General features: G+C 36.6%; 2 protein-coding genes across 2 annotated transcripts in view; both read left to right on the top strand.

Moving 5' to 3' along the window:
* The window catches only part of BNIP2 (BCL2 interacting protein 2), a 46,194-nt gene extending 25,633 nt beyond the window's left edge, over positions 1-20,561 (top strand). The window contains exons 12-16 of the mRNA XM_027569268.2: positions 511-654; positions 12,225-12,345; positions 13,097-13,201; positions 18,108-18,234; positions 20,465-20,561. Coding sequence (XP_027425069.1) covers positions 511-654; positions 12,225-12,243 — 163 coding nt within the window. The 3' untranslated portion in view covers positions 12,244-12,345; positions 13,097-13,201; positions 18,108-18,234; positions 20,465-20,561. The remainder of the gene's footprint in view (positions 1-510; positions 655-12,224; positions 12,346-13,096; positions 13,202-18,107; positions 18,235-20,464) is intronic.
* On the top strand, positions 517-20,561 carry GTF2A2 (general transcription factor IIA subunit 2). Its single transcript, XM_027569272.2, has 5 exons — positions 517-654; positions 12,225-12,345; positions 13,097-13,201; positions 18,108-18,234; positions 20,465-20,561. The coding sequence occupies exons 2-5, from the start codon at positions 12,274-12,276 to the stop codon at positions 20,488-20,490; spliced, it is 330 nt and encodes a 109-aa protein (XP_027425073.1). The 5' UTR covers positions 517-654; positions 12,225-12,273; the 3' UTR covers positions 20,491-20,561.
* Positions 20,562-24,048: the final 3,487 nt, after the last annotated feature.

The raw sequence follows: 24,048 nt of genomic DNA, 5'->3' as shown, positions 1-24,048 counted from the left end.
TTTAGGATACCATTTGGATTTATATAAACTCAATATATATTGAAGTGTTTGTCTTCCATTAGCTACAAATTTTAAATACAAATTTTCCCACATTAAAATTCTTCAGGAATCACAAGAGCTTGCTGGGCTAAGTGAATTGCAGCCCTACTTTGAATGGTAAAGAAATCCTGCTCTAATCTTCAGAATTTGTCTTCAATTTAGTATTGCAGGGTCTTCAACAGCATTACCCAGAACACACTTTAGGCATAAAATGTGACTGCCCTAACATTCCTAATTGTGTAACAGTGGATAAAATTAATCTCTCAAAATTACAATTCCCTTATGAATGATTTAGTAAACCTGGCGAATTACTCGGAAAGGAAGCCAGTCGGCGAGTCTAGGGCTTGAAAGCTGCTGGCCCCACGCCCCTCCTCCCTCCGCACCCCGCCCTGCCCTGGCAAGTCTTGAGTGGCGTGTGGGAGCAGGGGCTGGGCGGGGCCTCCTGGCCCACCCGCGTACTGTCATTTCCAGGTTCGGCGAGCACTTCCGGGTCGTGGGCGCAGCTCTGCAGCTCCTGCGGCGGCCGAAGAGGTGGTCGGGAAGTAGGTGCTTCCTGCTGGGCTGCTCGCTCCTCCGCTTCTGTCCGCTCCGCGGCGGGAAGCGCCTTCCCCACAGGTACTTGGTGAGCCGGGCCCGCGCTCCCTGTGTCCCAGAGGTGGGGCTGCGGTCAGTTGGGTCTTCGAGGGCTGCGCAGAGGGCAGGGGCTCAAGGTGGGCCCGTTACCGACTTGCTGCGGGGATGGCCCCGTGGCCGGTACCCGCGAATGAAAAGTGCGGGAGGCGGCGGGAGGCGGTTGCGTCCTCTGGCGGGAGGTTTGTGGTCCACGGGGCGCCAGCCGAACGGTCCTGGGGGAGGTCCTCAGCCCAGCGCGGTATTTTTAGCCAGGTGAATGTCTTTACGCATCCAGGGTTGGGTTGTGTTGTGTTGTGTTGTGTTGTGTTGTGTTGTGTTTTGGCCGAATATCAGGGGAGCGCATTCCGTAAGTGTCTCATTCCTATGCCTCTTCGCTTATTTGAAGTCTGCCTTAAACTTCAAGCCAGCTCCCACAGGGTAATGAATTTAAACAGGACTAGGACTACTGAGTTAATTCCGAATGTGGAACCCTTGTAATTTTCTAAACCGTAGAATGAACGAGCACGAAATTGACGCGGCGGATACCAGATCTAACAGATTTGAACATTTCATAAGGAATTTTTAAGAATCCAAGGTCTAAAGTCATTAAAGCAAGTAACTTGAACAAATTTTTAAATAACTTAGAGCTATTTTTTAAATTAGTATTTATTTACTGAGGTATAATTGACACATTAGTTTCAGGTTAGTGTTTTCGTTTTCTTCAGATAAATAGAAGCGGAATTGCTGGATCATTTGGTAGTTCTATTTTTAATTTTTTGAGGAACCTCCATACTGTTTTCCACAGTGTCTTCAGCAGTTTGCATTCCCGCCAACAGTGCACAAGGGTCCCATTTTCTCTACCTTCTCGCCAGCACTTATCTCCTGTCCTCTTGATAATAATAGCCATTACAACAGGTGTGAAGTGATCTCTCATTGTGGTTTTAATTTGCATTTCCCTGATGATTCGTGGTGTTAAACATCTTTTCATCTGTCTGTTGTTGATCTGTATGTGTTCTTTGGAAAAATGTCCATTTGGATCTTCTGCCCATTTTTTAATCGGCTTGTTTACTGTTGAGTTGTATGAATTCTTTACGTATTTTGGGTATTAGCTTCTTATTAGATACATCATTTGCAAATAGTTTCTCCCATTCAGGGTTCCTTTGTTTTTGTTTTTTATGAACAACTATGTTTATTATCACTTTGAACCTCTTTATTTGGCTATATGCCTTGTGTTCAACATTCCAGTTTCACCTGACCTCTCACTTTAATATTTAACTCATATTGTGTATTTAGCATATATCTCAAAGTCAATATTTTGAATGATTCAGACTTCTGTGTCTGTTTTACATCGACTCCCTCTACCATATCGTTCCCCCAACCCCTGCAACTACCTATCTGTTCTTTGAATCTACACGCTTGTTTTGTTTTTGTTTTTTTTCCTTTTTGGTTTTCAATTCCACATGTATCCAATATCATACGGTATATGCCTTTCTCTTTCTCACTTAACTTCATTTAATGATAATGCCCATGGTGTCTGTTCCTGTTATAAATGGCAAGATTTCATTCTTTTTATGGCTGAATAATATTCCATTGTAATATGGAATTACATATTACAATTCCATATTGTAATTGGATTACGATTACAGTTGTAATTGTACCACAGTTTATCCATTTTCTTTATCCATTGATGGACACTTAGGTTGCATATCTTTTGAGTTAGTGTTTTCATTTTGGGGGGGCTACTCAGTAGTGGAATTGCTGTATCATATGGTAGTTATGTTTTTAATTTTTTGAAGAACCTCCACACTGTTTTCCATAGTGGCTTTACCAATTTACATTCCCACCAGTAGTGCATAACGGTTCCCTTTTCTCCACATCCTCACCAACGCTTGTTATTTCTTGTCTTTTTGATAATAGCCATCCTAACAGATGTGAGGTGATACCTCATTGTGGTTTTGATTTGCATTTCCCTGATGATTAGTGATGTTGAGCATCTTTTCATGTGTGTTGGCCATCTGTATGTCTTCTTTGGAAAAATGTCTATTCAGATCTGCCAATTTTTAAATTGAGTTATTCTTTTGCTGTTGAGTTGTGTGAATTATATATTTTGGATATTAATTTCTTATATGATTTGCAAATATTTTCTTCCATTCAGTAGGTTGCCTTTTTGTTTTGTTGGTTTTCTTTGCTGTGCAGAAGCTTTTTAGTATGAGATAGTCCCACTTTTGTATTTTTGCTTTTTTTGATTTTGCTTCTGGTGTCAAATTAAAAAAATCATAGCACCCGTGTCAGGGAACTTACTGTAGCTGTGTTTTCTTTTGGAGTTTTATAGTTTCAGGTTTTACATTCAAGTCTTTGACCTGTTTTGAGTTGATTATTGTGCATAGTGTGTAAGTTTGTCCAGTTTAATTCTTCTGCATGTGTTTGTGCAGTTTTCTCAACATCATTTATTGGAGATACTGTCCTTTTCCCCATCAGATGGTCTTGACTTCTTTGTTGTAAATTCATTGAGCATCTGCATGGGTTCATTATGGGCTATTATGTTCTGTTGATGTGTGTGTCTGTTTTATGCCAGTATTATACTGTTTTGATTACTCTAGCTTTGTACTATTGTGGGATCAGGGAGCATGATTCCTCCAGCTTTGTTCTTTCTCAAGATCGCTTTGGCTATTGGAGGTTTGGTGGTTCCATACAAATTTTAGGATTGTTCTGTGTCTTTGAAAAATGCCGTTGGAATTTTGATAGGGATTGCATTGAATCTGTAAATTGCTTTGGGTAGTAAGGACATGTTAATAATATTAATTCTTCTAATCCATGAACATGCAATGTCTTTCCATTTATTTTGTCGTCTTCAGTTTCTCATTAATGTTTTGTAGTTTTCAACATACCGGTCTCTCACCTCCTTGCTTAAATTTCTTTCTAGGTATTTTGTTCCTTTTGATGCAGTTGCAAATGTGATTATTTTATTTCTGTGATAATTTGTTATTTTACTTTTTTCTTTCCAGTTTGGATGGCTTTTATTTCTATTTCTTGCCTAATTGTTCTGGAAGTACTTCCAGTACTTTGTCGAATATAATAGGGCAAGAGTCCTGTCTTGTTTGTGATCTCAGAGGAAAGGCTTTCAGCTTATCGCTATTGACTGTGATGTTAGCTATGGGCTTGTCCTCTGTGGCCTTTATTATGTTGAGGTATGTTCCCTCTAAATCCACTTTGTTTAGAGTTATCATAAATGAATGTTGAATTTTGTCAGATGCTTTTTCTGCATGTATTGAGATGATCATATGATTTTTATCCTTCATTTTGTTAATATGGTGTATCATATTGGCAGATTGAGGCTGTTGAACCATTCTTCTATCCTTCGAATAAATCCCCCTTGATCATGGTGTATGATCCTTTTAATGTATTGTTAAAATCAGTTTCCTAATATTTATTGAGGATTTTTGCGTGTATATTCATCAGGGAAGTTGGCCTGCAATTTTTTTTTCTTGTGGCATTCTTGTCTGGTTTTGGTTTCAGGGTAATACTGGACTCTTAAAATGAGTTTGGAAAAGTTTATTACTCTTCTATTTTTATTTTAAAGATTTATTTATTTATTTGAGAGAGAGCACGAGACTAAGTGCCCAAGTTGGGGGAGGGGCAGAGGGAGAGAATCTTCAAGCAGGCTCCCCGCTGAGTGAGGAGCCCAGTGCAGGGCTCAATCCCATGACCCTCCTCTTCTATTTTTTGAAAGAGTTTGGGAACTGGTACTAATTCTTCTTTGAATGTTAGGTAGAATTTATCAGTGAAGCCATCTGATCCTGGACTTCTGTTTGTTGAGAAGTTTTTGTTTACTGATTAAATCTCCTTATGAGTAATCGGTGTATTCAGATTTTCTATTTCATCATTATTCAGTTCTGTGTTTTAAGGAATTAATTTCTTCTAGCTTGTCTAGTTTGTTGGCATGTAATTGTTCACAGCAGTCTCTTAAGATCCTTTCTATTTCTGTGATGTCAGTTGTAACATCTTTTTCATTTCTGGTTTATTTATTTGAATTTTTTTCCAGGTGAGTTTTACTAAAGACTTGTCAGTTTTATCTTTCCAAAGAGCCAGCTCTTTGTTTCATTGATAATTGTTAATTCTTTTAAATCTCTATTTCATCTCTATCTTTATTTTCTTCCTTCTGCTAATTTGGGGCTTCATTTATTTTGTGTGTGTATGTGTGTGTGTGCATGTGTTTAGTTCCTTGAGGTGTAAAGTTAGGTTGTGAGACTTTTCTTATTTCTCAAGGTAGACATTTATCAATATGAACTTCCCTCTTAAAACTGCTTTTAATGTATCCAACAAACTTTGATATATGTCCATTTTCATTTGTCTCAAGGCATTTTTTTCCTCTTTGATTTCTCCTTTGACCTATTGGTTATTCAGTAACATGTTGTATAATCTTCACACATTGCGAAATTTCTAGGTTTCTTTGTGTAATTAATTTTTAGTTTCATACCATTATGGTTGTCTAAGATGTTTATGATTTCAGTCCACCTAAATTCATTGGCTTGTTTTGTGGCCCAACCTATGATCTATCCTGGAGAATGTTGCATATGCACTTGAGAAGAATGTATATTCTGTTGCTTTTGGATGGAAGGTTCTGTATATATATGTTAAGTTCATCTGGTCTAACATGTTGTTCTAATACCGATGTTCCCTCACTAATTTTCTGTCTGGATGATCTATGCATTGATGTAAATGGAATATTGAAATCTCCTCCTATTATTGTATTGCTGTCTATTTATCCCTTTAGGTCTGTTAATATTTTCTCTGTATGTTTAGGTGTTCCTATGCTGAGTGCACAAGTATTTCCAAATGTTCTGTTTTGTGTTGGATGGACTCCTTTATCATTATGTGTCACCCATCTTGTCTCTTATTACAGTTTTTATGTTTAAGTCTATTTTTTTCTGATACAAGTATAGCTACATTCGCTTTCTTTTGGTTTCCATTTGCATGGAATATCTTTTTCCATCTCTTCACTTTCGATCTGCATGTGTTCTTAAATCTAAAGTGAATTTCTTATGGGCAGCATATAGATGGGCCTTGGTTTTTTTCGTTGTTTTTTTATGCATTCAGCCACTCTGTGTCTTTTGACTGGAGAATGTAGTGCATTTACAGTTAAAGTAATTATTAATAGGTATGTACTTACTGCCATTTTGTTAATTGTTTATTGGCTGTTTTTGTACTTCTCTTCTTTTCTTTTCTTGCTCTCTTTGTGGTTTGATGACTTTCTTTAGTGGTATCCTTTATCTTTTGTGTTTTTACTATAGGTTTTTGCTCTGTGATTACCGTAGGCTTACATATAACAATTTATGTCTATAATAGTCTTATTATTTTTAAGTATAAGTAACATACAGTGTTAGCATATCAATTTGACAATTTTATACATTACTCAGTCACCCTGATAAGTATAGTTACTGTCACCATACGATATTATTACAATATTGTTGACTATATTCTCTTTGCTGTACTTTTCATCTCTGTGACTTATTTTATAACCGGAAGTTTGAACCACTTAATCCCCTTTATTTTGCCCATTCCTGCCACCTGCCTCCCTTCTGGCAACCACTAGTTCTCTATATTTAAGAGTCTGTTTTGTTTTGTTTAGAATCCACCTGTAGGTGAAATCATATGGTATTTTTCTTTGTCTGACTTATTTCACTTCCTGTAATACCCTCTGGGTTCATCAGTGTTGTCACAAATGGCAAGATACTCTTTTTTATGGCTGATTAATATTTCTTTGTATATATACACCACAGTTTTGTGGGGGGTTTTGAGTATAGTTGACAACAATGTTACATTAGTTTCAGGTGTACAACTTAGTGATTTGACAAGTTGATACACATTATGCTATGTTCACAAGTGTAGCGGCCATCTATCCTGTTACATTGCTTTTACAGTATCATTGACTATGTTCCTTATGTTGTGCCTTTTATTCCCGCAACTTACTCATTCCATAACTGGAAGCCTGTATCTCCCTCTCCCCTTCACCCATTTTATCCAACTCCTCACCCCTCTTCCCCCTGGCAACCATCAGTCTCTGTACTTACTGATCTGATTTTGCTTTTTGTTTATCCATTTGTTTGGTTGCATGTGTGTTTTTTTTTTTAATTTTTTGGTTCCACTTATGAGTAGAATCATATGGTATTTATCTTTCTCAGTCTGACTTAATTCATTTAGCATAATACAATCTAGCTCCATCCATGTTGTCTCCAATGGCATGATGCCATCCTTTTTTATGGCTGAGTAATAGTCCATTGTGTATATATACCACATTTTCTTTATCCATTTGTCTATGGACAGACACATGGGTTGCTTCCATATCTTGGCTGTTGTAAATAATGCTGCAGTAAACATAGGGGTGCATATATTTTTTCAAATTAGTGTTTTCTATTTTGAGGGGTGAATATATACTAGTGGAATTACTGGATTATATGGCATTTCTATTTTTATGTTTTTTGAGGCACCTCCATACTGTTTTCCACAGTGGCTGTCCCAATTTATGTTCCTGCCAACAGTACAAGAGGATTCCCTTTTCTCCACTTCCTCATCAACACTTGACATTTCTTGTGTTTTTGATACTAGTCATTCTGATAGATGTGAAATGAGATCTTGTGGTTTTGATTTGCATTTCCTGGACGATTAGTGATGTTGAGTATCTTTTCATTTGTCTGTTGGCCTCTTGTATGTCTTCTTTAGAAAGAGGTCTATGCAGGTCTTCTGCCTATTTTTTAACCAGATTATTTGATTTGTTGGTGTTAATAGAAGTTCTTCATATATTTTGGATATAAACCCCTTATCAGATATATCCTTTGCAGATATCCTCTCCCACTCACAAGGTTGCCTTTGGTTTTATTAATGGTTTCCTTTGCTGTGTAAAAGCTCTTTGTTTTGGTGTAGTCCCAGTAGTTTAATTTTTGCTTTTGTTCCCTATGCCTGAGGAGACCTATGCATAAATAAGTTGGTAGGGGTATTGTCCAAGAGGTCGGACTGCCTATGTTTTCTTCCAGGAGTTTTATGATTTCAGGTCTCACATTTAGGTCTTTAATCCATTTTCTGTTTATTTTTGTGTATGGTGTAAGAAAGTGGTCCAGCACCATTTATTTGAAGATACTCTTTTCCCCATTGTATATTCTTGCCTCCTTTGTGATAAGTTAATTGACCATATAAATGTGGGTTTATTTCTGGGCTCTCTATTCTATTCCATTGATTTGTCTGTTTTTTGCCAATACCATAATGTCTTAATTACTTTAACTTTGTAATGTAGTTTGAAATCAGGAAGCATGTTGCCTCCAGCTTTGTCTTTGTCAGGATTGCTTTGGCTATGTGGGTTTTTGTTGTTCCGTACAAATTTTAGGATTGTTTGTTGTAGTTCTATGAAGGGGATTGGAATTTTGATATGGATTGCATTGAACATGTAGATTGCTTTGGGTAGTATGGGGATTTTAACAATATTCTTCCAATCCATGAGCATGGAATATCTTTCCATTCATTTTTGTTGTCTTCAGTTTCTTTCTTTAGTATCTTACAGTGGTCAGTGTATAGGGCTTTCACCTTGGTTAAATTTATTTTTAGGTATTTTATTCTTTTTGATGCAATTGTAGATGGGATGGTTTTCTTAATTTCTCTGATAGTTCACTGTTAAATTATAGCTCTTGTCTAGATAACTCTTAGACTGTTGTCAAATGAGTATGACACAAGTGTGTATCTCCATTGGGACCTCCTCTTGCCCTTTTTAACCCTCCCCCACCCACCCACATACTTAATTTTTTGCCCTCATTAATTTACTCAACAGATATTTTATTTGGCTTCCATTATGAGTCAGTTACTGTTTGTTCTAGACACTTGCTTTACTTCAGTGAACAAAACAGACAAAAGTCCCTTTTGGAGGATGCAGGAAATAAACATAATTAAATAATGTGTTAGAAGGTGATGGTACCATCAAAAATACAGAGCAGGAAAAGGGGGATTAGGAAGTTCCAGAGTGGAGGTGGAAATTGGTATTTTAAGTATGGCCATCAGTTTAAGCCTCATTAAGTACATATTCTACTTGAAGGAATTAAAAGAACCAAGTGCATATCTGGAGGAAGAGTAGTCTAGGTAGAAAGATCAGCCTTTACAAAGGCTTACATAGGGAGGTACATGTCTGTCATGTTCTAAGAATAACATGGAAGGCAGTGTGTCTGTAGTAGGGTGAGAGCAAGGGAGAGATGGTAGATATGGTTGGAGAGATTATAGGTAGCCAGATTCTTGTAAGGATTGAGTGAAATGGAAGCCATGGGAGGTTTGGAGCAAAAAAGAGATATGGGCTGCTGGGTTAGGAGTAAAGTGTAGGGACAGTGTGGAAGCAGGGAAACCAATTAGAAAGCTATTTCAGTAATCCAGTGGCAGATGATCATAGCACAGACCAGGGTGATAACAATAGAAATGGTGAGAAATGGATGGATTCTGAATGCATTTTGAAGATAGAGTTTACAGGATTTGCTAGGGATTGGATGCGAAGGTGAGATGAGGGGAGTGGCGGATAATTTCAAAGGTTTATGCGTAAGCCCACAGAAGTATGGAGTTATATCAACTGAAATGGGAAAGACAAAAAATAAAGATGTTGAGTAAGCAGTTGGATCCAGGAGTGAGTTCCAAGGGCAAGGTATAGGAAAAGGATGAACCAGTGAGTTTAAGAGAACAACCCAAAAAGTGTGGTGTCCCAGAAGCTAAGCCAAGATCCTTTATCAGAGAGGAGGGAGTAATTAGCTGTGTCAAATGATTAAGTCTGGTGAGGACTGAAAATTTTGGATTAGCTTTACCAATGCCATTGGTGACCTTCACCATCTGTTTCTTTTGAGTGTTGGAGGCAAAAGCCTATGAGGAGTGAGTGAGGAGTATATAAGAGTGAAGAGTGAATATAAGAGAAAATGGGAGAAAAGGAATGAGAAGACAATGAGTACAGACAACTCTTAGGAGCATTGCTGCACAGAGGAACAAAGGAACGCAGTGTAGCTAGTAAGGAAAGGGAGTCGAGACTTTTTTTGAAGATGGGAGAAGTAGCCACCTGTTTGCTGATGGCAATAATCCACAGAGATGAGAAATGTGATGGTGAGGGAGAGAAGGACTAATTCAGCTGTTGGAACAATATTCTTGAGTGTACTAGAGAGAATAGGCTTGATGTAGAGGTAGAAAGATTGTATTTGGATAACAGCATGGATAGTTTGGCTATTGTGACAGGCAGAGTGTATGTGGTTATAGGTATTGGTAGGTGGTTTGATACCGTTTTGAGAGTCTAGACGTTTTCATTGCTTCATTTTCCTCAGTAAAGTTGAAAACTTTGTATCACACTTAGACAAATTAACAATAACTGATAATAGCATTTATTACTTATTCAAGTTACTTATTCACTAATAAATACTTACTGAGTACATACTATATACTAGGCATTGTTCTAGATTGTAAATATATAACTGTGAACAAAAGCCCCCCTCCCTGCGGAACATCTATTTTAGTGGATGGAAACAATAAGCATGTATATGTCAGCTTCAATTAATGGTAAGAATTAAAATAAAGTAGTATAAGGGGGAAGAGAGGTAGTTCCTTTTTATAGGTTGGTCACAGAAGTTCTTTCTGAAGTGATATTTGAGCAGGGATCTGAATTAAATCAGGGAGTGAACCATGAAGGGATCTGGGAAGAACATTTGAAGCAAAAAGGACAGACAGTGTGAAGACCCTAAAGCAAGACTATCTTGCCATATTGAAAACCAGCAAGGGACCAGTATGACTGCAGCAGAGGGAATGAAGGAGTAAGGGAGGTAAGTTCATCGAGGTAGTGGAGAACCCCGATCATACTGACCTTACAAATCATTAGAAGGACTTTTTAAATTCTGAAACAGGATGCTGCTATTGGAGGTTTTGAATAAATGAGTGATGTGGTTTGATTTATGTTTTAAAAGGCTCAGTGTGGCTGCTCTAGGGGCAGGGGTGTTAACAGGCATTTGTAGAAACGGGGAGACCTCTTACGGGGCTATCACAGTGATCTTGCTGGTAGATGATGGGGATTTGGTGGTAGTACTAGAGATGGTAAAAGTCAGCTTCGGCTATACTTAGAAGAGCTGAAAAGATTTACTGACAGATTAGATGCAGAGTGAGAGAGAAACTAATGCCGAATGTGAAATTTGGGGGGTGTCTTACCCTAGACCAGATTTACTGTTTACTAAAGTTGGCAAGGTGAGGGCAGAAAAGGTTTGGAGGACATGGTATCAGGAATTTGGTTTTTGACACATTTCATTTGAGCTACCTACTTGATATTTCCATTCAGTGGCAAGGAGGCAATTTTATATAGGGCAACAAGGGGAGAAGGACTGGGGATATACATTTGGGAGTCATCAGCAGATAGCCTAATACTAAGGGAGTAAAGCATCTAGAGAAGACCTAAGAAGCCTTAAAGGCACTCAGGTAGAAGTCAGGTACCTGCGGAGGGACCAGCCAAAGAAAACAAATACAGTAGTATCCAGTGAGTGGGGAGGAGAGAACGGAGTGTGGGGCTCCAAAAAGCCAAAGAAAAGATTTCAAGTGTTTGCAGGTATATAATGTGAAGACTGATAACTAGCCATTATTTTTGCTGATAACTCCCTGAATCTGTCTCCTGTCCATCTCTAAGCTGAAAGTGCCATGAGGTCAGGGATCTTGTGTATGACTTGTAGCTCCGTATTTGTTGAATCCATACTACTGCCACCCTACTCAAGCCCTCATCTCCTTCTCATCTTCCAGTACATTCTCCCTGGCATCCCTCCTGTTGTTACAAATACACCATGCCATCTTTTTCAGCTCCATCTCCTACCACTTCCTATTCATAATTACACCTTAATCCTGTGGAACAATTTATAGTTCTCTCTACAGACTGTATCATTTCATACTCCTGTGGCTTTACTCGTTCTGTTCTTTCAGCCTAAGATGATCTTCTGCCTTTGTTTGGCTGAAGTCTGGCTTAAAGAATCAGGAAGCTTTTGTTAACGAGTTCACTCAGTCCACAGGTAGCCTCCATCATACACTGTGTACATCTGTCACGGTGCTTATTCTTTATTGAGTTAAATACTGTTTTGTATATCTGTTACCCTCTGTAGAATATAAGTTTTTTAGAGTCCAGGAGCATATCCTTATTCATCTTCCCCTCTCTCCTGCCTATCGCAGTGCTGTCTTCTTGGTAAGCACTCCATAAATACCAAATGTTAAGGGGGAAAAAATGAAGCAGAGGGCATGCAAGTGTGAGCCAAAAGATTGTCTGGATCACTGGACTGACAGGAGAAAGGAATGGTAGTACACAGTAAATTGATTCTAGATTAGGTCAAAAGGCAGACTTTTAAAAGAGATGGTAAAGATGTACCTTTTAATAGATCTGTGCTTTGTATAAAGGAGTATAAATGCCTATGTCAGAATAACAAAAAATAGAAATTATATAGCAGTTTGCAATTAAGAGTTTGTGACAGCATATATTAGAATGTATGAAGTAGACTATATTACATTAGTGGTTTATCATGCTTAATATTTTCATATTAAATTTTTAGGACATCAATGCAAGCCTGAATAAGAAAAACAATTTCTTCCTTCTAAGCCATGGCATATCAGTTATACAGAAACACCACTTTGGGAAACAGTCTCCAGGAGAGCCTTGATGAGCTCATACAGGTGGGAGACTAAAACCAGCTTTTATTTAGAGGAGTCTATAATAAGTTTTGTTAGATCCCTTCTCTCAGGCAGAGAGCTAAGAGGTAAAGTATCTTAGAATCTTTGACCCAGCAAGTCAGTATCCATCCTGACTACAGGGCATAAAATATAATGAAGATCAAATGACATAGTTTAACATGCCTAAACATAAAAATTGAGATGATTGGTTTTCTCTTATTTATAAGGCATAGTCTGTGTAGCTTTAAGGTAACTTTGGACAATTTGATAAAGTCTTTTGAGATTTAAATTTGAATTTATAGTTCAGCTTTAGGAAAAATAACCTTTTAAAATAAAGCTCATCTAAGAACATATTAAGTATTTCCATTTATTTTCATACAGTTGATGAGCTTTGATGAGTTTAGGTTTTTAAAAAAATAGATTACTAGGCCTGCATTTTTTTTTTTTTTTTAAAGACCCTGCATTCTTTCAGTCTATCAAATGCCTCTTTCCAGACACTGTAAAGGAGTAATAGAGTTTTGTCCTGGCAGTGTAACATCACTGCATGTTTTCTTTTCAAAATTCTGTTTGTGTCAAGACAATGCAAGAAAATATTGTCAGGCTTTACTCCTTAATTGTCAGTATGGCAAAGAAGAAGGGAGTCTAGTTTAAGAGGCTCTCTGTTAACCTCAGTTAAATGTTAGATGATAATTCATACATATTTTGTCTTTAATGTCCTTTCCTAAGAAGATTTATGACCTTTACTTTTTCTCAGTCTCAACAGATCACCCCCCAACTTGCCCTTCAAGTTCTACTTCAGTTTGATAAAGCTATAAATTCAGCATTGGCGCAGAGGGTCAGGAACAGAGTCAATTTCAGGGTAAGGATATTTTCCTAAATCTAGAAGCTTGCACCAGTGGTTGTTAACAACAGTGCTTTTTAGGACCCCTATATATTTATGAATTCTAATAGGAAGCGATGGTTTAATCAAATATTGGAGTTTGTTTTATAATTATACTTTACTTTTAAATGACTTCTATACTAAGTTTATCCACTTAATGTGAGAGAGAATTGTTTTTAGATTTTTATTCCATTGTTTCACAAATCAGCCTATGTATGTTTCGCTGCCTTCCCTGAAGAGTTAAACTGAGATTGCAAACGCCCAAACCATTACCTGCAGGATTGAAGGTAAGTGACAGAGTAGTCCCTAAAGCTCACTTATGTTTTTCAAACACAGATATTGCCTCCCACCTACTCTTATGAAGACCTGAACTGGTGGTAGGTAATGATCTGTTCTGATAGCTTGATCTCATTTGAACAGTAATCCCAAACTGAACAAAAGATGGTAAATTCAAATTAAAGGCCCATTGAAAGTATCATGGTGAATAGAAGTAATTTTACCACATTGATATTGATGGAGTCAGATATATATAATCAAATATCCCTGTACACTGTTATATTTATGCTTATGTTGTTTTAAGGGATACCATAAAGTAGAAATCAAAAGGTTACAGTATATGAAAAGAACATAGAGGTTAATTTGTTTTTAAGAGCATAGTGTTTGGGGGTTTCTTAAAAAAATTTTAAATTTATTTAAAATTTATTCAACAAACATTTCGAGGCCTGTTACAAACCAGGCATTGCTGTGAATATTGGGTTGGCAGAGAACGAATTTAGTGAAGGGATAAAGTCTGCATGTATGTTATATAATAAGTCTCTTACTAATTTCATATGCTTAAAAGTTATCTGGAGTAAAATGTATCTTTGTAAAATTTTACCAATAGATTCTTGAATTTTTAACAGTAACTATTCTGGCAAAAGTAGTTTGCTGTTTTGTATAACTATGTGTGCAAATCTGCCAAGACGCTTTAATTTGAAATTGATCTATATTGATACCTAATAGTTTTCTAATTATATTATTGTCGGTTTCCAGTTTGGATCTATTTAGCTAAAGTTAAACATAATTGGACATTTGCATTTCTCTTGTGTAGTGTTTTGTAAGTTTGTCTGTTTTCCAAAAGCTAGAAATAATTAGTTTTTGAGCAGATCTGACTTTACCATTCTTGTTTTTTTTCTTTTCCTACTGTTTTAAGCCCAGGCTTTCATTACCTGCCTCTCCCATTACAGCAGACTTGATCAATTTTAAGTCCAGAATGTTTGCAAATAACCTGTTTTGTTTGGTGGGACATATTACAAAGGCAGAAGAGATCACACATTAATAATTTCTAATTTTCAAAGGCATTTTGCTAGATCATATTTAAATCTGTATTGTTTGTAGTAATTTTTACTGGCCTGACGGCCCATTGAAACAATCTTAGGTAACATGGTAAATTTTGCTTTAAATCCTCATATGAATTTCATATAACTGAGATCATTTAGTAGAATCTTAAAAGGGGAAAAAAATCTCCTTGAGTATGAGAATTAAGATTTTAATAATTTCTATGTTAAAATTTATTAGCAAAAAAAGTCAAAATACATGTTTACCGAGAACCTTGAACTAATTTTTAGGGAAAACATTCATATTGAACTAGTCACTTAAAGAGTCAGCGTATGCTTTTGATAGAATGTATGCTGGCAGGTAAGAGTAACAGTTACTTAATATTAAAGTACTAAACTTCAGATAGTAATTAAGGAAGCATTAAAAGATTTAGTGGCCAAGAAAAATCACCCTTCTGAATTCCCTATTCCATTTCTATAATTAACATGCATTAAAATATTCTAACTGCAAGAATGTTGCCCAGTTATAGATTAATGTTAAAAAAAAAAGTATTTATTAAAGGTGCATTTAAGATAATCAGTTACTTGACCAAAGCCAAATGTCATGTTTTAATATTTAAAATGTTCCCTCCAATACTTTTTTAAATAAAATTTTTGATTCTTGAGATACTAGATTATGACTTTCTCATGAAGACAGCGAAGAAGATATTTAAATAACTAAACATGTTGTAATATTTTATATTTATTAGGGATTCTAGCTCATGAAACAATTCTAAAGAGAGAGGTGACTCAGTCAGTTAAGCCTCTGCCTTCAGCTCAGGTCGTGGTCCTGGGATGAGCCCTGCCTCGGAGCCTGCTCGTCCCTCTTTCTCTTCCTCTCCCCCCGCCCCCACCGTGCTCGTTCAAATTAAAAAAGAAAAAAATTCTTAAAAGATTCTATCATCATCTGATTTCTTCTTGTGTTCACATTTTATTAAGCTTTTGTTGGCTCAAGAGTTATCTAGCCAATGAGCTCTCTTAATTATGTTGTCTATTTTAATCTAAATATTAGAAAGCATTTAATATAGCAATAAAATAAGTGAAACATACTTATATAACTAACAGAATTTCAACATATTTGGAAGTGAATGTTCCCACACTAAGCATAAATCCCAATGATTATTGGCATAGCTGTCACTAATTGGATATGACAATAACATTAAAATTGGCATTTGGCGGGCGCCTGGGTGGCTCAGTTGGTTAAGCGACTGCCTTCAGCTCAGGTCATGATCCTGGAGTCCCGGGATCGAGTCCCGTATCGGGCTCCCTGCTCAGCAGGGAGTCTGCTTCTCCCTCTGACCCTCTCGTGCTATCTCTCATTCTCTCTCTCTCAAATAAATAAATAAATAAAAATCTTAAAAAAAAAAAAATTGGCATTTGGCTGTGTAGCCTTCCAAAGGCTCAGACTGTAGCTAATGAGATCTGTTTTTTTTTTTTTGTAATAATTCTTTGTTAACCCAACATGTCTTACGTGGTTTTCCATGCATTAATCTTACCACTCCACTGAAACTTTCTTGCCATATTATTGCTAAACCTAATGCATAATTTGTGATATTATTGATTAGTCTCTGTTGAAACCCATACTTCCCTTGAAACCATACTATCCTAGCTTCCTTTCTCTGACCCCTCTCTTTCTCAGACCCTTTGTAGTTTAATTGTTGGTATTCCTTAGGTTTAGCTAGGGATCCACATATTCTCCTTGAATGAATGAATCCAGCCCTGTGGCTCTAAAGTCAATAGGCCTATGCTCCTGGGCTTTCTTCCACACACCAGCTGCTTTTTTCACATGGTGATTTAGATCTCAAACTCAATAAGTTTCAAATTTATCAGACTGGCTTTTCCTATGATTGCACTGTTATTGGAGCCAGAATCTTGAGAGAGAACAAATTTTGTCTCCCCACCATAGCCAGTTGGTTGTCAAGTCCTATCAGGAATTTTTTTTTTTTTTTTTTTAAGATTTTACTTATTTTAGAGAGAGTGGGAGAGGAGCAGAGGGAGAGGGACAAGCAGACTCCACACCCAGCCTGGAGCCAGACACAGGGCTGAATCCCACGACCCTGAGATCATGACCTGAGCAGAAATCAAGAGTCAGATGCTTAACCAGCTGTGCCCCTCTCTGCACTTCTATAGACCTCTTCGCTGCTATAGTAAAGCCACTCTCACCTCACATTCAGCGCCCCCCCCACCCATCAGTTCTTCATGTTATCATGAGAAGTGCAAATCTGTTACTACTCTGCTCAAAATCCTTCATTGACCTAAGACATTTAGGATACAGCAAAAGCTTTCTAAGGTTCTCCAGAATCTCCTTCCCCTTGGGACCTCCTGACACAGTTGACTTTTACTCATTTTTCAAAACTCAAACTTCAGTTTGTGAGAGAAGCCTTCTGTGCCCCATACCCTTGGGTGCCCCTAGCTTATTACTCTTTCATAATACTGCTATTGTTTTAATGCTCTCCTTTAAGCTTGTTGATGACAGGAATCATATTTAGTATCCTCAGAGCCTAGCATAGTCCAACAAATAGTACTCATATTTTTAAAATTGTGTTAAGTCATTCATAGCATCATAGTTTCCCTGATCATTCTCACTTGATAGAACATTTAGATAGACTGTAGTTTTTACTATTATGGGTAACACTGCAGAGAATGTTTTTCTGAATTGAAGGTTTAGGGCATACAGATCTCTTAGCAAACACTAAATTTCATTTGTGAAGATTCCGTGTGTATGTATGTCTCAAGTTTTGATTGTATTCAGTTGGTGTCTATCCTTGCACTTTCACCCCATTCTTCAAAAATTTCCTTTTAATGTTTAAGCAATTATCCCTGCTCCTAAAAAAAGAAAACAGAATAACTTTTTATCAGTTGCACAGGACAGTAATATTGTAGTTTCTGTGGCTAATACAGTAATTCATCTGAGGGAAGCACAGCGTTAAAATTGAATGTTTCTGGGTAGTCCCTGCTTCTGTACAAGTTCGGAGAGTTAACACATACAATAAAATGCAGTTGATCCTTGAACAACATGGGTTTGAACTTCAGGGACCCACTTACAGATTTTCTCAATAAATACAGTCCTGTAAAAGGTATTTTCTCATGATTTTCTTAACTTTTTTCTGTAGCTTTATTGTAAAAATACAGAATATAATGCATAGAATGTTACAAAATGTGTTAATTGACTGTTATTGGTGTAACATTACACACAATAGCCTATTAATCGTTAAATTTGGGTGGAATCAAAAGTTGTGTGTGGATTTTCTTAGAGAGGTGAACTTTTATCGTGTTCCCACAAGAGGGCAGTAGAAGTACAAATTCAAATTTCCTTTCAACTTTTCTTCGCCTTTCAGGTAAGTAATTTGCAGACTCTTAACAGTGCTGAAAGTAGTCTGCTAACTGCAGTATTTAACTCTTAGTAAATTTATCTAGGGTGTTTTTTTTTAAGTGATAGAATGAAAATTAGGTAGTTGGTAGCTGAGTTCTCAAATTGCTTTGGGGAAAAAAATGACTTCATGGTATGTCTAAATGTTTTTGTTTTAAAGGGCTCTCTAAATACATACAGATTCTGCGATAACGTGTGGACTTTTGTTTTGAATGATGTTGAATTCAGAGAGGTGACAGAACTTATTAAAGTGGATAAAGTGAAAATTGTAGCCTGTGATGGTAAAAGTAAGTGTTTACTTAATTACTGTGAAAGCAAAGCTACTTGAAATCTTGTTTTTGGGAGTCTTTAGAAAATCTTTGTCTGAAATTATGGGGGGGAAATGGCTTCCATCTCAGCTGGATTCGGAATTCCAAATCTCAATTCTCAAACAGTCCTCTTAATGACTTTAGGTGTGAACATTTCACAGGACACATAGACTGCTTCCACAGATTGAATTTGTGTGAGTTACAAATAAGCAAGTTAAGGGATCTTTTCCCCTATGTCAGTTGCAAATTTGAAATTTATCCTAGTTTCTGTGTTGCTGGATGCCTATACATTTTATATTTTTAAAGTAATCACTTAAAAGATTTTAAAATAACCATAAGAACCTTATCAGGTATAATGGTAAATATCCATTCCTGATCTATTACATCTGTGCAGATATTTGTTTAAGTCAAATGTTTCAAAAACTATACATCTTTCTCTTCCATGATTAGTTATTTCCTTTTTGCTAATTATATTTTAAATATATTTTTACTTTGATTTGAACCATTTGTGTCTAAACAGCTGTCCTAAAATTAAATAAAGACTATTACTAAGAAGGGGAGTTTTGAAAAGCAAAAGAAAATGTAGAAATACCCTAAATTTCTCAGATTATTTGGTTTTATGTATTTTGGGTTGCTTGGTTTTATGTATTTTGGGTTGCAAAAGAAATAGCTAATCAATGAAAAAATTTAAAGAGGACAGAAAAGCACACAGAAGAAAAGCATAATTTGTAACACCATCTGGAGATAACATCACTTAATATTTTATTATATAACTTTCTAGTCTTATCTGTTTTTACAGTGATATACATGTGTACACATTTGCAAATACATCATTTTTCATGGCTGTATAAAATTATACTTTTGGCCTTTTTTTTTTAAGAACTAGTCTCTTCCGGAGATCAGAAAGTCTCCAAAATTAGCAACACTTCAATGACTTATACTTTTCAGAAGGTTAGCTAGGAGTAATCATTCTAAGAACTTAAAGCAAAGATGACTTTTTAACTTTGTTTCCTTGCTATAATGACAGAAAAGATATATGTAATTTTATAGTTCTGGATTACAAGATAACATTTCTGCATGTCAGATAATGTATACTTGTTTCATATTTTTCTTATAATTTAGGCTAATAGCATCCTCATAACCCTGAGATTTTTTACTAGACTGTGGAATTTGGGCATTAATTCATAACTTCTGTATCTATCAAAGCAAGTTAATGATGTAGACCAGTACTATTCAGTAAAACTTGAACCTATGGAAATGTTCTCTGTCTGTACTTTCCAGTAGCCACATATGGCTCTTAAGCATTTGAAATGTGTTAGGGCAACTAAGAAATTTAATGTTTTATTTTTTATTTAATTTTATCAGTTAGCTAAATAACCGCACGTAGCTAGCCAGTGGCTACCATGTTGGACAGCAGATACTCTTGCCTGAAGATGCAAGATTGTTTTTTTTCAAAATTCAGGAGATGAAAAGTAGCAAATCAGCCTTACCTATTGCCATAGCTTCTGAGAAGTTTGCCCTGCTTCCCGCACATAGTATTAACTGATCTCGAAGAAAAAACTGTTGAGTATTCAAGAGAAGCTTCGATTGTATTCCATGTATTCTGTCAGCAGAAAAGAATACAATCTTAGAATGTTTTCTTTTCAAAATTAAAATATAAAAAGTTTGGCATTTGAAAGTAGAAGTTTAAGTAACTGAGAAACTTCCATTCCTTAGTGACCAGATAAATGGAGTGCTACTATGAAATAAGCCCATTTTCTCTAAAAGTCAGCTTTCTGAAATAGGAAGAGTGATAGTGGCTAGAATTTTGGTCTGTATCGCACCAGGAATTAAAATAACAATTTTCTTCAGATTATAAATGTAATGGTCCTTTGTGGTTTAAAATTTGGGGACAGTAGAGGACCTAAGGGAAAAAATGGTCATGTAGTACCTCTAGGAACCAAACCAGTATAACTTACATAATGAACCAAGTAATACAATTTGGTTTTTCAATAGCATAAATATGGAGAGCTAAGAATTATCTTCTCACCTGTGCCTTAAAAGGAAAGGTATTTAAGTTCTCAGGGCAGTTCCTTGATCAGCCTTCTCTTCTTCCCCATCCTTCACACCAACACCACCATTAGTTCCTGTTTGTTTTTAAAAATATTCTCAAAATATTTAAATTTTAAGTTGCTCCTTGAATTTACTCTTTCTCTCCTCTGTTTCCTAGATACTGGCTCCAATACTACAGAATGAATTGAAAAAAAAAAAATGGCTTTTTTAACGCCATCTTCTGTTATTATTCATCGCTTTTTTGAAGAGAAGCATAGAAGAGACTTTTTTTTTATTTATTCTGGCATCGCAGAAATGACTACACTGTGTTATATATACTATCAGAATTCCAATAGAAAGCCTATAACTCTAGCCTCTTACATTACCTTTTCAGCATGAAGAAACAGAAGTTTTTTTTAATAACAAACATTGTTGCCTTCCTAAGAACATTCTTGAATAAACTCATTTTAAAACTCAGTGTGAGTAATAAGTGGTAGAGCTATTAAGCTAGCAATATGAAGAGATTAGATAAGCATGTTGAAAGCGCACCATCTTCCTTACAAAGGAAATTAGGAAATGCATTCTTTTCAGTAAAGGGAAATTAGTTTCATCAGGGCCAAACCAAATTCTGGATTGGGATATGTCTTTTTTAAAAATATAAAACCAATCATTGGTGTGAAAGACCTAAGTACAACTCCATTAGGAAAAGGAAAAGTTAGACAATCTTTACACAGCTTCCATAACCAACACAAAACTAAAAAACCTAGCAACATAAAATAGTCTCCACATGACATGTAAATAATTTCTTAAGCTGGCCCTATTGGTCATATTTCATACATTTTAAAACTATCTACATCTTAACAGTTAGTAGACTGCCAATAAAAAGTCCTACTGAATATATGCCATATCTTTGTGTACTTGAAGGAAAAAAGTTTTCCTTGTTTGTCAGTCTGGGTAATATCTAATGAAGAACATGGCTTTTCTAAAATATCGGGCACCGGGTAGTTAAGTCACCGAAATTCAGCAGCTGACTATAGAGGAGTCAAGACCAACTATTTTTAATAAGGATCTGACACTGTTTATCATTTAGTGAGGGTAGGTTCTTGACAGTCCCATCCTGTGGTCACCTGCAGTTAGTGTGCCAAAGCTACAATGGGATGAAAAATTACCTTTTTCTCGATCTGAAAGATAATGCTGCTGAGAGATAATTGAGTTGTCAGTAATCTTTAGCAAAATAGCTTTTTATAAACCTATTAAAATGTTAAATAGGTCTTTGTATTACACATAGTCCCCGTTTTTGCATGTGTAGAAACACATTATATAACAAGTGTCATTTTTAAGCAACCAGTGCTCAAGTCTGATCGATTTAGCAGCACAGACTTTGTAAAGTAATAGCAAGCATAACTAACTATTATGAGTGAGACCAAGTGCTATATGTGTTACATAGATTCTCCTGGATGATCTTAACAACCTCAGGAGACCTTTGTTCCCTTTTTACAAATTAAGAAACAAACTCAACCTCTCTGTATTACCAAAGTGTACATAACTAGGACTTTTCTTAATTGTAATTAATCAAAACGGAAACCTTTTTACTTTGGAGGTTCAACAGAATGGTTAGGGGACAAGTATGTTGTTAGTGAACAGTAGTTGTAGAAATTTCTGGTTCTTAAAGAGTAAGTCGTGATTTAAACTTTTTTTTTTTTTTTTGCTTGTAGTAGTCACTGAGCTCTTACAGAAGGAAGAATAGGGCTGGAGTTGTATACTTGTCTGGGAATTTAAAATCCTGTAAAGCCTATCAATAGATTGTGTTTCCAAGAAATGCAGAAGCATTTCTCCTCCCTGGGTGAGGGGTTTGTTGTAAGACATGTTTGGCTGGCCTGACCTACTAACTGGAGTAATACTGACTTATGTCATGCTCTGGGTGCTTCTGTAGTATTTCCTCAGCATGTTAGTATAATCCTTGCCTCTCATGTTAATTATCTTTGCAGCCCATTCTAGTAATTGACTCCAGGGTTCTCTTCCTAGCCTTCCCTACCACCCAGCACATAATCTGCTCCAGTCAAATTTGGTTATGTTGTTTCCTCCATATCTCATGGCTTTCCTTTTAAAAATCAACATTCTACCCAGCCTTCAAAACTTAAACCCAGTTTTGTCTCTGCGTGTAACTAATACTGATCTCCTCTTACAAAGGAGTCCTTTAAATACATGAAAGACACAACAAGAGATTGGAAGAACGTGGTCCGTTTCACTACTCACTCAGGTGCTCAATCCAGGTAACTTCATTAGAACTTCATTCCATCAGCTGAAGTCTGTTCTTGTACTTAGGTCAGTCACCACAGACACCTTCTTTCGCCTGGGCAGGGAGTGCAGTAATCCTAGCTCACCTTTCCTCCTGTCAGTCTCATTACTCGCATAGCTGACCCTTAATTGCAGTAGGTGTTCTAATGGTCCCATAGTGGTACTCACACTTTACTGGAATTACAAAAGCATCTCAGCAAGAACTCACTCCACTTCGTGCTTTCCCAACCGGCCACAGGCTCCAATGATAGTAAGTTTACTTGCCTGTTAATGCGGAAGAAGAAAAAATCCACTGTAGAGGCATTACTAATGCTACTTTAACACCCAAGTAGTAGGCAAAGAGTACCTTCTGAGTTTATTGGATTGGTCATTGTTTGGCTTATTTTGATCTATCTTCAGCTAATTTTGAAAAAGAAAAGTGAATAGTTTCTCTCTTGGTAGACATCAATTACAATGTGAAGGTAGGTTGCCTTCAGTTTTGAGTGGGTCATAATTAGATTCCTACTAATAGTAAAATTTTGAAAGTTTATATACATGTGTTATATGTATATTTCTCAATTGGAGAAGCCATTATTTGGAGCCTTGTTATGAAATTCGTACTCAATAAAATAGAGCACAGAGTAAGGGAAAGTGGAAGATAGAGTTAACATGAGAATGAGAGATTACCAGAGGTCTTGAAAGCTGGGCAGGGAAATTCTTAGAGCCTTTATTGGTCTTTGGGGAGGGGAGACATGAAACAAAGCTGAAATAATGCAGGAAAGATAGGAGAGTATCCATGCAGGAGTTAAAATTTGGCCTAGAGAAATAATTGTGGGAATTCAAGACCTCCAGAACAGGGAACTTTCACTAAAAAAAAAAGTCAATGGAGCTGGGAGTTCAGGGTGTTAACAAATACATAGACATCTGTCCGGACCTGCTGGCCACGATATGATGAGGTTCATAGATCAGAGACTTCAAAGCTGATGGAACCTCAAAGATGAACCAATGAATCCAGCCTCATTCAGTGCACTAGAAAGTTAAGGTCTAGAGGGGGTCCATTTCTCCAAGCCCAAAAAGCCAGTCAGGAGAGCTGAGTGTAAAACCCCAAAAGCTGTAAAACTATAGTGCATGAAAATACAAGCTGTCCTTCACAGCATCGCTTATTATTTAAACATCTTTACATAAGTCCATGCTGATGGATAAAGAAGATGTGGGATGTATATACAATGGAATACTATGCAGCCATAAAAAAAACCCCAAGTCTTGCCATTTGCCAACAACACGGATGGAACTAGAGGGTATTATGTGAAGCGAAATAAGTCAGAGAAAGACAATTATCGTACAATCTCACTCTTGTGGAATTTCAGAAACAAAACAGGATCATAGGAGAAGGGAAGGAAAAATAAAAAGATGAAATCAGGGGTCCTGGGTGGCTCAGTCAGTTAAACATCTGCCTTCGGCTCAGGTCATGATCCTGGAGTCCTG

This window comes from Zalophus californianus, chromosome 6 (assembly GCF_009762305.2).
Source record: "Zalophus californianus isolate mZalCal1 chromosome 6, mZalCal1.pri.v2, whole genome shotgun sequence".
Classification (NCBI taxonomy): domain Eukaryota; kingdom Metazoa; phylum Chordata; class Mammalia; order Carnivora; family Otariidae; genus Zalophus; species Zalophus californianus.
The sequence above is the reverse complement of the archived record's forward strand: the minus strand, read 5'-3'. Positions and strand labels throughout refer to the sequence as shown.